The 16,903-nt window shown below is 53.7% G+C and overlaps 1 protein-coding gene across 6 annotated transcripts in view; it reads left to right on the top strand.

Annotated features, from left to right (window-relative positions):
• PIK3C2B (phosphatidylinositol-4-phosphate 3-kinase catalytic subunit type 2 beta) overlaps positions 1–16,903 on the top strand; it is a 61,676-nt gene that overhangs the window by 15,541 nt on the left and 29,232 nt on the right. For 4 of the 6 annotated variants that reach the window (XM_046680754.1, XM_046680755.1, XM_046680757.1 and 1 more), the window contains exons 2-11: positions 3,803–4,823; positions 8,270–8,370; positions 8,950–9,104; positions 9,432–9,552; positions 12,453–12,564; positions 12,713–12,792; positions 13,169–13,232; positions 14,672–14,818; positions 15,446–15,479; positions 16,361–16,556. In XM_046680754.1, the coding sequence (XP_046536710.1) occupies positions 3,891–4,823; positions 8,270–8,370; positions 8,950–9,104; positions 9,432–9,552; positions 12,453–12,564; positions 12,713–12,792; positions 13,169–13,232; positions 14,672–14,818; positions 15,446–15,479; positions 16,361–16,556 (1,943 nt within the window). In that variant the 5' untranslated portion in view covers positions 3,803–3,890. Of the gene's footprint in view, positions 1–3,802; positions 4,824–6,414; positions 6,850–8,269; positions 8,371–8,949; positions 9,105–9,431; positions 9,553–12,452; positions 12,565–12,712; positions 12,793–13,168; positions 13,233–14,671; positions 14,819–15,445; positions 15,480–16,360; positions 16,557–16,903 lie in introns of those variants that run through there. The other 2 variants (XM_046680758.1, XM_046680759.1) reach the window with 2 other exon arrangements.

Genomic DNA, 16,903 nt, shown 5'->3' with positions numbered 1-16,903 from the left:
CTCTGTGGGGAAGCCTGGACGAGGGCGCTGGGGGCCTGTGAGGAGGCTCTTGTAACAGCCCAAGAGAGCAAGCAAGAGGTCTAAGGCCTGGGTAGCGCCGCTGCAGTTAGGATAGAAGGACCAGATTTAGGGAGCATTGAAGAGGAAAAGGTGGCCAGCCTTGGTGGCTGGATATGGGGGTGAAAGGAAGGGGGAATCCAGGATGACTGCAGGGTTTCTAGCTTGGGGCCTGGGTGGTGTCGTTCACCTCAGTGGCGAGTGGGTTGGGGAGGAGAAGGTTGTGGGAATGAAAAAGGAAGGTGATAGTTCAGCTTTGGACATTTGGGGTTTGACATATGGGCGGGCGTAAACACAAGAGGGGAGAGACAGATTTGGCATCATCTGCGCGTGGGCCGTTAACGAGGAAATGGTCAGATGAGACTGCCCGGCGGGGTGTCGCGCTCCTGGTGGGCTGAGAGTGGGATCTGGAGCCAACACCAGCGTTTCAGGGGTGGACAAAGGAAGGGGAGGACAAGAGAAAATAGTGTCACGGAAGCTAGAGGGTAGAGGGTGTTGTGGAAGAAGTGAATGGTCTGTAGAGCCCAGGGCCGCGGCAATGTCCAGGCTGGCGGAGATGCCTGGAATTGGGTGGCCTGGCGTTGTGCTGGGGCAGTTGAGTGGGATGCAGATGGCAGAAGCCAGGTTATGGTGAGTTGAAGAGTAACTGGAAGGGAATTGGGAACCATGTCCTCTACTCTCCTGAAGCTCGGCTGGGAAGGGAGGAAGAACGGAGAGGTGTTAGCTGGAGGACAGAGGTGGGGGGAGGTGCTTAGGATGCAGGTGTTTCTTTTTAAGGGTAGTAGAAGCTTGAACATGTGTACGTGCTGAAGAGAGAGACTCAGTTAAGGAGAAGAGGTGGAGATGCAGGAGAGGGAGGCGAGACGTGTGCAGCATCATCCTGGAGGAGACCTCGTGGATGGGGCAGGAGCACTGAGCCTTGTGCCCAGCCTTCCCCTGAGACCAAAACAGGAAAGGAGGCTGCATGCAAGCGTGGATAAGGCGGTGGGGAAGAGAGGCAGGAAGTTGAGAGAGATTATTTCCAATGGCCTCAGTTTCCTCTCAGTGGTGCCTGGCTAAGGCAAATCTTCCTGCTCTGCTTATCCCCGCTCAGGGCTGGAAATACACAGTCCTTCTCTGGATTGCAAGGCTTAAGCTCAGTGCACCTTTGAGCGCTTGGCTAGTGTCTCCCATCTAAAGCGCTAGGACCTCCTTTTCCTGGGACCAGTTCCCCAGCTCCAGGCATCTAAATTCTGAGTATCTCCATCTGCTCATCCAAAACCTTTGAATTTCAAATAGCAAGACTCTCTAACCTTCTGTGGTCAAAACTAAGCTGTTGAAGGATGGAGAAACTCAACTGGCAGAGAAATCAGCAGAGAGCTGTTTCGTATGCCCTAAGGCTAGGCTTGGCTATTCGATCTTTGGGAAATACTTCCTAAGATTCCCTGAGCCAGCCCTGGCCCTTCAGGCCGGGGTTCTGCACCTGTGCCTGACAGATGCCCCAGGGTCCCAGGAGGGCATATCAGCTGAATGGATGCCCTTGTCCTAACTCATTGTGGATCTGATTGAATTTGCCACCCAAGAATCTATCTGAACCTTTTTCCTATTGATGTTTTCAACTTGCTAATCAGGAGGATTTACACACTTCGTATGTTTGTTGAGTAAGGCAGTACAAGCGAATGAACAATTTTGGATAATTTTAGGAAATTGTGATCTCAGCTGCTGGTGCTAGGGTCAGACTATTTCACACTTACTTCCCCCAACCTAGTCTGAAACATACAAAGGTCATGGTTCTCAGCTTTGGCTACAGACTAGAATCTCCTGGGGAGTTTTAAAAATACCACTGCCCTACCACAGACCAATAAATCAGAATCTCTTGAGAGTACCTGGGAGTCCTTTTAAAAAGTTCCCCAGTTTCTAATGTCAGGCAGAGTGAGAACCTGTGGGCCAGGCTAACCTTGTCACCACAGCCTTTCATTCAGTGCCTTTTTCTTTTTTGAGGAAGATTAGCTCTGAGCTGACATCTGTCACCAGTCCTCCTCTTTTTGCTGAGGAAGACTGGCTCTGAGCTAACATCCGGGCCAATCTTCCTCTACTTTATATGTGGGACGCCTCCCACAGCATGGCTTGCCAAGCAGAGCCACGTCTGCATCCGGCATCTGAACCAGCGAACCCCGGGCTGCTGAAGCAGAACGTGTGCACTTAACCGCTGTGCCTCCAGGCCGCCCCCATATAGTTCATGATTATTTTTTTTTTTTGAGGAAGATCAGCCTTGAGCTAATATCTGGTGCCAATCCTCCTCTTTTTGCTGAGGAAGACTGGCCCTGAGCTAATATCCATGCCCATCTTCCTCTACTTTATATGTGGGATGCCTACCATAGCATGGCTTGATGAGTGTTGCCATGTCCGCACCCGGGATCTGAACTGGCAAACCCCAGGCCACCAAAGCAGAACATGTGAACTTAACCGCTGCGCCACCAGGCCAGCCCCCAGTACCTTTTTCATGTCATGGCTTCCAAAGAAAAAGATACCGACACTGGCGTTAATGCAGGGGGCTGCCTGGAGCCAGAGGCAGCTGGCCTGGGGGTCCTCCCTTCCTGTCTGCCTTCCGGAGGGCCGAGGGAAAAAAAATCAATGTTTTGGCACACCTGTCGTCCATCAGGTGCCCGGGTCTCACCTGATGGCAGGCTTTGTTTTATTGCTCTTATTGGTGTCTTTTGGGAGGATTTTAGTGCAATCTGAGTAAATTATAAGGTCTATTTCATAATGCTCTGTTGTACTTCTCATTTATAGCTTTATTGAGGTATAATTGACATACAATAAACTACATAGTTAAAGTGTACAGTTTGATAAGTTTTGACATATGTGTATAGCCTTGAAACCATTACCACAGTCAAGATAATGAACATGTTCATCATCCCCAAAAGTTCCCTTATGCTCCTTTGTAATCCATTCCTCTTTCCGTCCCTTCCCAGATAACCGCTGATCTGCTGTCACCCTATGTTAGTTTTCATTTTCAAGAATTTTATGTAAGTGGAATCCTACATACTCATACTCTTTTGTCTGGCTTCTTTTAGTCAGCATAGTTATTTTGAGATTCGTCCAGGTTATTGCATGTGTCAATAACTCATTCCTTTTTGTTGCTGAGTAGTATTCTATTGTGTTGACATAACACTTTTTTTAATCCGTTCACCTCTTGATGGGCATTTGGGTTGTTTCCAGTTTGGGGATATTACAAATAAAGCTGCTGTGAATATTCGTGTTCAAATCTTTGTGTGGACATATCTTTCATTTTTCTTGGGTAAGTAACTAGAAGGAGGATTGTTGATTCACATGCTAGGTGGATGATTACCCTTACAAGAAGCTAACTGTTTTCCAAAGTGGCTGTACCATTTTACACTCCCCTCCAGCAGTATATGAGAGCTATCCTCTTTAAACTGGCCGAGGAGCCCTTGTTTCCATCTTCTCCTCTTGACTGATGCAAAGTGCCTCCTTCTGTCCTTGGGGCACATGTGAGAGAGGTGATGTTGGGAGTTAGGGGCCAGAGATGGAGACATGTATAGAGAAATGGATGGGTTGATGGATGTAATAGATAGGTAAATAAAGTTGTCTTGGTATCTCTTTTTTCCTCCACTTTTCTGTGTTTTTCCATCTGTTGTAGGCACTGGAGAAACAGGCAGTGGCGCAGATTATGTCACCTAAGTCAGATTATTAATACATCTCTTTTTGTGGCTGAACGATTGATATTTTCACCCCTTACCTGCAGGTGCCCAGACACCATGCCACAACCCTGCAGACCTGACCTTGGCAGGAAGTAAAGGACTTCCTTGTCTCCTCTGTCCCCCATCCTCACTATGTCTTCGACTCAGGGAAATGGAGAACACTGGAAGTCCCTGGAGTCGGTGGGCATCAGCCGCAAAGAGCTGGCGATGGCCGAAGCCCTGCAGATGGAGTATGATGCTCTGTCCCGGCTCCGGCATGACAAGGAGGAAAGCAGAGCCAAGCAGAACACAGACCCCTCTCTCATCAGCTGGGATGAGCCTGTCCTAGACTTCTACAGCAAGCCGGCAGGAAGGCGGAAGGACTTCAAGCTCTTACGCGGTCTTTCTGGCTCCGATCCTACCCTCAATTACAACTCAGTCTCCCCACAAGAACGGCCACCCAACCACTCTACCTCCCAGGGCTCCCAGCCTGGCCCAGATCCCTGGCCTAAAGGCTCCCTGGCTGGAGACTATCTCTACATCTTTGATGGTTCAGATGGGGGGCTCTCTTTGTCCCCAGGACCTGGGGACGTAGATGGCTCTTCCAAGAAACTGTCCCCACCTCCTCTGCCTCCCCGAGTGTCTATCTGGGACAACCCTCCTCTGCCTCCCAGAAAGGGGTCCCCCTCATCCTCCAAGATCTTCCAGCCCAATGACATCAACACTTTGTCTTTGGTCGAACAACCTCCAGGCAAATTGCTAGGGCATCGGATCTTAGAGGAGGAAGAGGAGCGGGGAGGTGGGGGTCCAGGGCCCCTACTGGCGTGTGTGGACTATGATGGTATCAATGACGCAATTACACGGCTCAACTTGAAGTCAACCTACGATGCAGAGATGTTGCGGGACACCACCAGGGGCTGGAAGGAGGGCCGGGGGCCTCTGGACTTTGGCAAGGACACTCCTGGAAAACCCGTGGCCCGGAGCAAGACCATGCCCCCTCAGGTGCCCCCCCGCACCTATGCCTCCCGCTATGCCAACCGAAAAAATGCTACACCTGGCACGAACCACCGCATTTCTGCTGCTCCGGTGAGGACCTTATTGTGTTTTTCCTGTGCCCCTTTCCTTGTGTCGTTAGGAAACAGAATAGCCCCTCATTCTTCTTTGCTCCTCCCCTCTGGTTCTGTCGTCAGGTCCCTGGGCCCTGGTGGGGAGAGGAAGAGGGGCAGCAGTGGAGACGTGGCTCCTTCTCAGGGCTGGGTTTGTGTATCTTGGCCAATACAGCCCTGCTGGGGGCCGGCATTTTGCAACCTCAGTTGCTAGGGTATGCCCACTTCATGACGTAAGGACTGAACTGGGGTGGGAGTTCCTTGATTCTATGGCCAGATGGCCTTGTGGACTGGAGCAAGTGGCTTCTGCTTTCTGACTTTCTGCTCTGCCAAAAATGCTGCGTGGTAATGAGGCTCAGTCATAATATTAGCCATTGTTTAATGCCCACTGAATACCCGAGTTTGGTCCAGACCCCTCAACCGCCCTGCCCGAAAGTCTAAGGCGCACCACCGCCCGATCTTTCCTGTCCTGAAGCTTGCTTCTTCTCTCTCTCTTTTCTCTTTCTCTGTCTCTTCCCCCCGTCTCCCTCTCCCTCTGTCTCTCTCAGTCTCTCTCTGCCTGTCTCTCTGTCTCTGTCCTGCTCTGTCTCTCTGTCTGTCTGTCTGTCTCTCTCTTCCCCCTGTCTCTCTCTGTCTCCCTTTTTGTCTCTCTTTCTCTCTTTTTAACGTAAAATTTACCGTCTTAACCAATTTTAAGTGTACCGTTCAGTGACGTGAAGTACATACACCTTGTTGTGCAGCCGTCACCACCAGCCGTCTCTTTGCACAGTGAAAATACGTAGAAAGAATGTGCAGTATGATAATAGTGATTTTCCTTTTATCAGTTCATAGGATGAAATAGCAAAGTATCTCCATAGAAGCACAGGGTGGGCGTTCTAGGGCAACTTCGATCCTTTTTCTGTTTTAAAAAAGTGTCAGCAGGGGCCAGCCCCGTGGCCAAGTGGTTAAGTTCGTGTGCTCCGCTGCGGTGGCCCAGGGTTTTGCCAGTTCAGATCCTGGGCGCGGACATGGCACCCCTCATCAGGCCATGCTGAGGTGGCACCCCACATGCCACAGCTAGAAGGACCCACAATTAAAAATACACAACTGTGTACCGGGGGGCTTTGGGGAGAAAAAGGAAAAATAAAATCTTAAAAAAGAAAAATAAAAAGTGTAAGCAGCGTCTCCATGGGTGGGACCTGAAGGCCACTTTGTGTCACCCTTGGGCCCTGGAGACCTTGGCCCCAGAGGAGTCGAGAGGCACCCCGTGGCTGCTGACTGCTGCAGGCACAGCATTCCACCTCGGTCCATCTCTGTTTCCTCCTTACCCATTGTCTAAGGGATCCTGGGGCTTTCCCACCTTAAGTCCCAGCAATTGGGATCCTTCACAACTCTGGAAAAGCCACGTGGTCCTTCCTTCCTGTGCTTCTGCTAAGAGAATCCCCCGGAGCAGAATTAGCTCCTGGGATAAGTCACAGCATTAGAGCTCTGGGCTTTTTAAAGGCCCTGCTCTGAGAGGTGGAGCTGCTCCCACTATTTATAGGGACGGGGAGATTCCTGTTCCCTGCTCCGAGTTCCCTGCGTAGGGCTGGGCCTGCCTGGTAGGTGGCCACCTCTGCCGCTCCTTCTCTCTGCTTTCCCCGCTCCCTGGCCCTTGCCCATCCTCTGTGTGTCAGCAGAGTTCTGAGAGGGAGCTCGCTCCAGTCTCCTTGAAGAAGCTACGGCAAAGCAGAAAGCTCCTGCCAGTTCTTAGGGGGGAAATGCGTCCTTGGTCTTCCCCACCTCAGCTCGGTGCAGGGGCTCATCCCGCCAGCAGGGGGTACCCCTCAGGCCCTCGGCCTGTACCGCCGCCCCGCCTTCGCCGGGCTTCCAGCCGGAGGGACCCTCCTTATCCCAGGCCTGTGGAGCCAGCCCTGGACACGGTTGGCTCCAGATGTCAGCCTTGTACCCCTGCTGTCAGCCTCTGCCCAGCAGACTCCCCCAGCCAGCATCGGGCGATGCCACCAGGGCCTGCCAGCAGGGCGAACGTAAGTGGCTTTTGTCTTCTTCTAGAGCTAGTGAGTGGTACTGAAAGGGCATGAAGATGGCCTTCAGTAGCCACTCTGTTCTCTCCCCTCCTTGCCTTCCCTCCTCTCTGTCTCTGTCTCTGTCGCGTTCTCTCTGAGCCTCACTTTTGTGGGTTAATTGCTGACAGTGGTACTATTGTTTTGACTGGGACACAGGCATGAACTTGGCAGAGTTAGGACCTCACATGCCAGCTGCTCCCACTGCTGCCCTTCCCTCTGTGCACCTCGTCCATGCTCACCCAGGAGAACAAGGCTTATGAGGGAGGCTCGCTCAGAGGAAACACTCTGGAGCTGCCATCTGCCCCGAGGGATGGGGAGGACGTGAGCACAGCCAGGGGGAGGATGAAAGATGAGGTGTTGTCGTGCACACAGACTGGAGCTCGGGCTCCCCGGAAGCAGCTGCTGGTACTGGCTGCCTTTACCGGATGCAGCTAGCACTCCATCTGAGCTGCAGCCTCATTCCCTGGGGGTGGCCTCCCCTGGCGGCTCTGGGAAGCCTGTCAGGCAGAAACCCGTCATGCACTGGCTCCCCCCACTTCCTCCTCCCTAGGTTGGGCTACGGGCCTTGTGTGAGGGCTTCTGTAGAACTCCTCATGGGTGACGGAAAGCAGCTCTGTGATGGGAGACTGTCAGGTCTTGTCTGAGAGAATCCCCACCACCACACCCTTTCTCTTGGACAGGAAGTGGGGCCCAGGTGGGATCTCTGGCATCCCAGCTGTTCCGAACCAGAAGACTCGGGAGCTGAGGGGAACTAAGCCTTGCACAGGTTCTCTCCTGCCCAGAAAGCTGCTTTGACACCTTCTTCCTCAAATAGCTTCCACTGAGAAGGCACATGTGTCTGAGTCATTGCCTCCATCGAGGGCTCTCAGTCACTCTGCTTTGGGTCCCCGGGGCTTGCTGTGGATGTTAAGGCTTTTGCCTGGGGCCCAGCTTCCCTGGGGATGGTTTGGGCAGCCCACTTGCCCTGGTGTCACTGCGGGGGCAGGGAAAATAGCTGCCTGCCCAGCTCCATGCCAGGCCTCTGGGAGCATCCCCCAGGGAGCCGGCCCAGCGGCCAAGCACTGCTGTGCAATGCCCAGCATGCTGGATTGAGCTTATTAGGTGCCGTTGCCCCTCGGAAGGAGGTTTGGCCATACTCTTGTCCATCCCATCCAAACTAGCCACGGTTTCAAGTCCTCCTTTTCAACTTGGCTGTTGGTCTCCTAGGACAGCAGATAAATATATTCCTGGATTTCCCATATTTTCTTGTGCCCCTTTCACTGAATGTTGAATGCCTAGAAAGTCTTTCCACCTAGAGTTAAGAGTTTAGATCTGGGAGCAGCTTGTGAGAAGGGGATGCCACGAGGGAAGAGGCACTGAGTCAGCTGCTCTTCTCTTAAAGGTGGGCTCCCGGCCCCATGCCGTCGCCAATGGCCATGAATTGTTTGAGGTCTCAGAGGAGAGAGATGAGGAAGTTGCTGCGTTTTGCCACATGCTGGATATGTAAGAGTTAAAGAGTGATGAGGGGTTGGGAGGGTTGTGGGGGCTGGGAAGGAGGGCCACCCCTTCCAGAACTTTGTCTGAGAAGGAAGAAGAGCCATATTTAATAAATCTGAATTCATAGCTGTGGGATGCTTCCTACAACAGGTGTTTGCTGGCTTTTTGAAACCTTAGAAGTTTCACATTTTCGACAAAATTTATGAAACCTCTGTCTAACAAATTATCCCAGTCGCTTCAGGCTCAGTTGCCCTCAGTAGCAAATGCACCCTGGATGGAGACGAGAGTGTTATCTGGAGCTAAAAGAGAAAGGAAGTGGATTCAGACACATTTCCCGTTGAAATTAGCCTGGATGGCCTGGCCCTTTTAGAATGATCTCTACTGTCCAGCTTGGCTAGGGAAATATTTTGCAGCTGGAGCAAATGTGTCAAGACACAGTTTCCCCGAGCTGCCTCCCCAGGGCCCCATCCTGGCCTGCAGACCCGGAGGGCCAGGCTGAGTGGGGACAGAGGGGCCCTGGGGCCTCTTGTCATTGCTCTTTTCTGAAGGCACAGCGAGGGCCCTTCTCCCTCTCTTCCTGCACAGCCTCCGATCTGGCTCTGATGTCCAAGACTACTCCCTCACTGGATATGTCTGGAGTGCCGTCACTCCGAGCCCGGAGCATCTTGGGGATGAGGTCAACCTGAAGGTGACTGTGTTGTGTGACAGCCTGCGGGAGCCGCTCACTTTTACCTGCAACTGTAAGTCAGTGGGTGGTGACCATCCCTGGAGGTGGGGTGGGGATGACTGTGTTTTGGATTGTAGCCTCCTTTGGCTTTAATTCCCACCCCACCTCATGGCCCAGATGACGGGCAGTAGGGAAACCCCTTTGGGGGACTGGCTCTGGGGCCAGCTTTTTAGGTCCACAGTCACTTTCCTCAACCCCAAAAGTGTGTGTGCGCCTGCCTTATCTGGTTGGTGATGGGGCTGGAGGATGCTTAGCCAGGAGTGGGGGATTGGGGTGGGCACGCTGAGCCCCGCCTGCCCCAGCGCCCCCCATTATTGCTTCCCCTGCCCACTCCTTACAGGCTCCTCCACTGTCGACTTGCTCATCTACCAGACCCTGTGCTACACCCATGATGAGCTGAGGGATGTGGACGTGGGTGACTTTGTCCTGAAGCCCTGTGGGCTGGAGGAGTTCCTGCAGAAGTGAGTGAACTGGTGGAGACAAGCAGGATAGGAGGCAGCGCCTGCCTTTTGGATAGTAGGATTGTGAGGGGACTTCATAGGGGCGGTGCTGGGATCCAGGCTGGAGCTGGCAGTCCCACCCCAATCCCACAGTCAGGACTCCTGCTTTCTGGGCACACTTGCAGCCACGTCGCACTTTCCCCAGGAGCTCCCTCTTCCAGCGGGGTTGGCCAGCTTCCTGAGCCAAATCTGCTGTGGAAAGAGCTTGGAGCTGGGATTAGGCAAAGAAAAGGTCCTGTCTGCTTGCAGACTTCTGCATGTGGATAGATGTGTGTATGGGGGTGGGGGGGCCTGTGGGGTTGTTTCTCCTGCCCTAGATTATGTGTGATGTCTTTATGGCCAGGGGCAGGAGGAACTGGGCAGAAGTACCCTTGTGAACCTGGGGGAGAAATCATCGTTGCTCTCTCCTCCCCCTTCCCTTGCCGACAAGCCTTTCCCTGCTGGCATGAGCGCTGGTTACCCTGCCGTCCATCCAGTGCCTTCTGCAGCAGGCAGCCTCCCTGGACATCTGATGTGGACTGGCCACAGCTGTCCCCTTCCACTGCCCTGGGGTCCTGGAGTGCTCGTCAGAGGGGGTTGCACCCCCCAGGGGTGCCGCTGGGTGCAGACTGTGGGATCAGCCAGAGAGCAGCAGATAGGGAAATAAAGGGATCTGCTTCCTCTCCAAGCTTCCAGTTGCTTATGCCTGCTACCCCTGGCCACCTGGAGAAAGCAGGCCTTGGAGAGGGGAAGCAGAGGCCTGCCTCTCGGTTCCAGGAGTGCTGGGGCATTCCACCACGTGCTGTTTCTCTTACATCCAGGTCCAGGTGCAAGGATGGTTGACCTACAGCTCAAGCCATTCTTGGCTAGTTTTCTTTAACCTTTGCATCATAGGTGCTTCCTGACCTTTGCGCCCTCAACTGGGAAGCTGAGGGAAAGGGGAGGGGCAGGGCCCTGCGTGGCACAACTCCAGGAGTATGCTCAGACATGTTCTGTGTCTCGCTTTCCCCTGGAGAAATAAGAACGGGTCCTAGATTCAGGATCTCGCTGCAGGGAGCGCCCTGGGCAGCCTGCCACTCTTATAAGGGAGCAGGGCATAGTGGACCACACCAATGTGGCTGATTTGGCTTGTGGCTTGTGACCTACTAGTTGTGAAACCCTAACCCTCAGTTTCTTCTGTAAAATGTAGTGAGGATTAAATGTGAGAATGACCCGATGAGCAATCAATAAATATTAGCAGGGTAGGACAAGTCCAAAGAGAGGAATGTGTTGGATCTGGCTTAGATGGATACTGCCATTTCCCTCGCAGCTACCCTAAGTCCTGGGTCCCAAGTCCAGAGGTGGTAGACAAGCTGTCAGGTCCCGACTTCCTGCCCAGACCAGGCAGGGTGGACAGGATTGGTGGTCCTGTGGCGTGCCTCTCCCACTCTTCCTTTCACACACATAGGCAGCCTTCCACAGAGGTCAGGCAAGTCCCCAGGGACCTGTGTCCATGACTCAGTCTAGGAGCCCCCTGCCCTGCTCCCACCGAGGGTCTTCTCATCCCACCCACCAACAGAAAAGCCTGGCCCCCTGAGCACAAGGCTGCTGCCTTGGGGTGAGGGTGGAAAGGACCTTTTGGGGCTTCCAGAAAGCTGCCAGCTCCCAAGCCCTGCGGTTTCCTCCCCTTGCCCAGCAGGAGGGGCTGAAGCTGCGGGGGCGTGGTGGGTCCAGGATGTAGGCTGCTCTCAGATAAGGACCTTGAGACAGTCCCAGGGGAGGGTTGGGTTCCTGCCACTCCCCCCCACCACTCTTCCTTCCTCTCAGGCACTCCCACTGGGCCCACCCCACAGTCCAGCCTCTCCACCCCCAGGATTGGGCTGCAGCTTAGTCTTAGTAGGTTGGGGCCTAGATCAGAGGCTTGGCGCCTCAGGGTGTGGAGAACCCCCTTAGTCCTAGGTGCACCCAGACTGGCCTTGGGCCCGGGCACCTCTGTTGGCTTCTGCACATAGCCCTTCCCTTCCCTCATTGCCTCTCCTCTCCCCTCCACTTCTGGCCTGGAGTCCCAGCTCTGCTGAGGAGGAAGCCCCTTCCTGGCTTCTCTTGCCAGCTGCTGGGACCCAGCCCAGGCTTGCAGCGCCAGCCTGGAAGAGGGACTTGCTCTGCCCTTCTCCTGGGTTTTCTTTCTGACTAAGGTGTGATTTGGGAGGGAGGAAAAGGCTGGATCACAGAGGGACTCCCTAGGCCTCTTTCTCCAAAACTAGGGAGGGGTCTCACGTGTTGGCACTTGAGCAGTGGGAATGGGATGCAGGTGGCTGTTGGTTAGGAGTCCATGGAGGGTTTATGTGGTCATCCACAGGGAGGGGAGAAGCAGATCTGGGATGGGCTTGGGAACAACAGACCTGGAATCTTGGAGCCTTGAGGCTTCGCTTGGCCTTAGCACCCAGTTGGTAATAGTGAGGGTGGGAGACAGAGGATCCTGGTGGGAGAGTGTCACTCCTGAGCCCCGTGCCCAAGCTTGAGCACAGGCTGACTTCCGGCATGTCCCATACACCACAGCGAAGAGAACGGGCTTTAAACACCACCCCTGAGAAGTCCCTCTGTTCCCCATGCCCTCCAGAAATTCCCTCCTCTGGAGTGAACCAGTGATAATGACACAGGTAATAAGCGCCTAGGAAAGTCGACGTTTGCACAGACCAAGGGTGAAGTGTATTAGGTGGCTTTTCTTTAGACAGACCTCCACTGTGACATTTTCCAGGAGTTAAGGCAGGGGGCTCAGCACAGGTACCCCTGTATCACTTCCCCCTACCCTCTTCTCCTGTCACTCTGCCCAAGCTCAGATATGCAGCCCCTTCCCACTGAGTCCCCAGGATGCTAATGCTGTTGTCCCCCTACCCCACCAGCAAGCATGCCCTGGGCAGCCATGAGTACATTCAATACTGCCGCAAGTTTGACATCGACATTCGGCTACAGCTGATGGAGCAGAAAGCTGTACGCAGTGACCTGGCCCGCACGGTTCGTGCAGGGGGAGTCGATGGCTGCACAGGGTTGGGGAGGTGGAGTGGACAGAGGGTGATGTGCAATACAGGAGGTGGGATAGGGTAGGAGTGCTGGGCTGAGAGAAAGGTACCACCTCTCTCTGAATAGGGTACTTCTTACACAGGTGAATGATGACCAGAGCCCCTCCACCTTGAACTACCTCATCCATCTGCAAGAGAGGCCAGTCAAACAGACCATCAGCAGGTGAGAGTGGGTGCCATCTTGTATGTGGGCCAAGCAGGAACTGTGTGGGGACCCCACAGATACCCTTGCTCGCCTTTCTGCCAGGGCCCCAGGATTCTTGCAGGTGCCAGGGCTTGGGGCCCAAGTCTTATGGGGAAGATCCTCACTCGAGGGCATGTTATATTTCTTCCCTCTAGGACTTTGCCATCATTCTCCAAGTGAGAGGTGGTAAAGTGGAAAGGACTTGCCCTCCATGGGACATATGGGAAGAGGGGGAGTCCCTTTAAACCAGAGCCTGGTTCCTGAGCTGTGGAGAGGGAGGGAGAGAATGGGTGTCCCAGTACACTGGGTCTGTCCTGACCTCTCCTATGACTCTTCCCTGTCCCCAACTCCCCAGGCAGGCCCTGAGTCTTCTGTTCGACACTTACCACAATGAGGTGGATGCCTTCCTGCTGACTGATGTGAGTACAAATCCTTGGGCTGGCCCAGCCACTTTGAGTTCCTCCCGCCTCCCCCCATCCTCCTGGGATCAGCCAGCCCTACAGGGACCTGGAGTAAAGATACTGAAAATCTATCAGCAGAGCCCTTCTTTTCATTCCCCTAGCTCATGGGCGAACCAAGACTGCCGGCTCTTGGACAGCTGGCAGGTGTGGAGAGAGGGGCTCTGCTCCTTTGGAGAAGTAGGGCAGGAACTGTGGCCCGATCCGTCTTTCTGGAGTAGGGCGTCTCCAAAGCTAAGGGACGTAGAGTTGTCGCCCTAGCTGCTGGCCTTGGAGGTGCATTGGAGTTTGCCCCCTGTGAGCAAGGCCCGGGAACCGCTGACTGGAGAGGTTCTGATGTGCTGGAGTCACAGGTGGAAAACCATTGGGAGGTGAGAGTCGCAAATGTGGGGAGGGGCCAAGATTCCCCCCACTTGGACTCACATGGAGCTTAAAGCCTCAAAATCTTTGCCCGAAATATCCTGAAGCTAATGAAGCTCAGACAGTGAACTTTAGCTCACAGTGAAATAATCCCTGTCTCATTGATCTGGTTAATAGTGGTCTGGACTCCTCCCTGTTGGGGAGCTCTGCATTATATCTCGTTCAACCCCTACCACTGCCCAAATCCCTTCTCTAGTGGCCTCTGCTCCAACACGTACAGTGACAAGGGGAAGTTCTCTGAACACCTTTTCTGTGCTAATCTGGTCCTGTGTTAGTGGCTGCTGTGGGTAGAAAAGCATGAGAATTGTCTTAGCCTCAGGGAGCTTGTGTTCCTGCTAGAAAAATGGCGTCATAAAGCTATTAGTAGGCAGAACAGGGTGGTACATGAGTTAATCAAGCACTCTTGGAGAGGGAGAGAGAGGGCACTGGCTGGGACGGCTGTGGGAAGGAGGCTGGATTTTAGCTGGTCCCTGATTGAATTTACAGAGGTAATCAGGGCAGGGCAGGTGGAGGAATTCCAAATGGGAAGACTGCAGGGGCCAGTGTGCAGAGGGGAGCCGATGGTGCAGCATGCCTGGAACTGAGATGAGACTCATCTGGAAACTGGGTGGAAGCAGGAGAAGTAAGCCTGGAGGGCAAGTGGAGCCCAGGGTGGTCTCCGGCCTCCTTGTTGTTCCCTGTGGATTGATTTTCTTGAAACTGCACGTCTCTGGGGAGACCTGTATGTGTTTGTGTAGTGTGAGTAGGCTGGCTGAGAAGGGAGGCTGAGAGTAGGGGCAGGTGAGGGAGATGGCTGAAAGAATTGTGGGGCCACTTAATCACTAGGAGCAATTGTTCGCTGATACTAGATGTTGAAAATCAAGCATGGGTTCCACTAGTTACTCCTGGGGATCATGAGCCCTGCTCCCCCAAACCGGTTCCTTCAACACTGTGAGCGCTGGAGGCCCAGAGCGCTAGCCTTACTCTGCTGCCTCCCACAGGGGGACTTCCCGCTGAAGGCTGACAGGGTGGTCCAGTCTGTCAAGGCCATCTGCAACGCCCTGGCCGCGGTGGAAACTCCTGAGATCACCAGTGCTCTCAACCAGCTGCCCCCCTGCCCCTCCCGCATGCAGCCCAAGATTCAGAAGGTAATGGGCTCAGGGATGAACCTGGGCAAGGGGACCCGAGGAGTTACCTGTGATGAGGTGTCCACCCCCTAAAGGGCTCTTCTCTCTACCTCCATCTTGTGTGTGTGAACAGTTCAACCACAGGAGTTCTTGGGAATGGATGCCAAGTGTGTCCCCTCTTCCTGAGGGTGAGGGTGGGCTGGGGTCTGCCCCCTGGGGCTGATTGCTGGGAGCCCAGTTCCAGCAAGGCTTTATTCACAGTCCCTGAGCCATTGGGCAGTTTGCATGTCCAGCAGGGAGCAAAACCAAAATCTCCCTCAAGCCAGGGACTCCGTGACTCCACAGTGGGGGGCCGTGTGCTGAGCAGACAGGGCCAGCACAGTGGGCTCTGTGATCTGAAGTGGAGAGGCCTGAGGGTTGGGGTGTCTCATTTGGGTGGACATGGTGATTTTGCCCTTGGTCTGCCTCACACTGTCTACCACATGGATTTGGTACAAACCATTCCTCTATCCTCCCTGGGGGATCTCTGCTCCTCAAGTTTCAGCCCCTTCTGGTCCAGATGAGCACAGCTGTGAAAAGCCCTTCTTCCAGCTGTGATGGAAAAGGCCATGGCCCTGATGCTCCCCTCTCTCCCCTTCCCCCCCACAGGATCCCACAGTCTTGGCTGTGAGGGAAAACCGAGGTAAGGGAACTGCTCTCCATCTTTTTCCAGTAGGGGCAGCTGAAAACTGGTCTCTTCCCAGATTCCTTTTTCTCCCAGGCCCCCTTGATTTATGGGTCCACGTCTGCCTCTGTGTGTGTGTTTTCCTATAGGAGGCATGGACACAGCTGGAGAGCACATTTCTTCCCACAAAATGTTTTCTCAATTCTTTACTGGTTATTCCTGTGGTGTCCCTGGGAGATGGTGATGAGGTGGTATAAGTGGTGGGGTGGGGGGTGAGACAAAGTGAGCCCTGGGTTCCAGATGGGAAAACTCTCACTTGGAGAGGCTATGATTATTCTCCAGATGGCTCATAACCCCTGCGTTTCCAATTTAGGATGGGCCTGAGGAGAAGCTGATAAAGAATTTTTTACTAGGATTCCCCCTTGAGTCTTTTCAAGCAGAACTTTGTCCTACAAAGCCCGTATCTCTGGCATTCTCGGTCATTGAGTCCCAATCTTTTGGATTTCATGGACCAACAAAATGTCCCAAAAAGTATTATTTTGAGGACCAACATAGAAATTGTCAGCTTTTATTTTGCCAAGCAGTGACTTTTTTAAAGTGACTATTATTATTTCCACTATTTCCCCAAAGAAAGGACATTTAACACTAAATAGGTATCAATACATAAAAATAAGGACAATGTTTAAACTTTAAAATCTACCATTTTATGAGAAGCTCATGGCATGCGCCTGCTTTTTTCTCATCCCACCACCATTGGATGAGCTTTGCCCCAGCTATGAGAAACCTACTGGTATTTGGGGCCTGCTGTCCTAGGGTGTCCCATCCTAGTCAGTGCCATAGCAACAAGATGGAGCTTGTGAGGTCTCACAACTTTTCCTTCTGACCCCTGCATTTCACAGAGAAGGTCGTGGAAGCCCTGACAGCTGCCATCTTGGACCTGGTGGAGCTGTACTGCAACGCGTTCAACGCAGACTTCCAGACAGCAGTGCACGGGAGCCGCAAGCATGACCTGGTCCAGGAGGCCTGCCATTTCTCTGGGCCCCTGGCCTTCACTGTCTATGCCACCCACCGCATCCCCATCACCTGGGCTACCAGGTCAGTCCACTGCTGAATGGCCTCCAGGGAGCGAGCTGCATTAGACTCAGATGGGCTCTTCCAGCTGCATGACCCGGCTGTCTTAAGTTTAGGCTCTGTGGCATTGTAGTGCACTGGGGCTGAGGGGGTGAGCCATGTGCTCGAGGGGGCCGTGGGCTGAGACACCCCAGAGGAGAGAGAAGGTCCTCTAGGAGAGGAGAGGAGGCAGCAGCAGCGGTCAGTCCTGTCCTTCCCTCTCAGTGCTGGCTGCAACGGCATCCCTGCCCCCTCCCATCCAAGGCTAGCTGAGGGAGACAGGGCGACAGATGGCCTCTTCCCAGATCGAGTGCATGCCCCACGGCCAATGA

This window comes from Equus quagga, chromosome 13 (assembly GCF_021613505.1).
Source record: "Equus quagga isolate Etosha38 chromosome 13, UCLA_HA_Equagga_1.0, whole genome shotgun sequence".
Lineage (NCBI taxonomy): Eukaryota > Metazoa > Chordata > Mammalia > Perissodactyla > Equidae > Equus > Equus quagga.
This window is presented reverse-complemented; position numbering and strand designations above follow the sequence as displayed.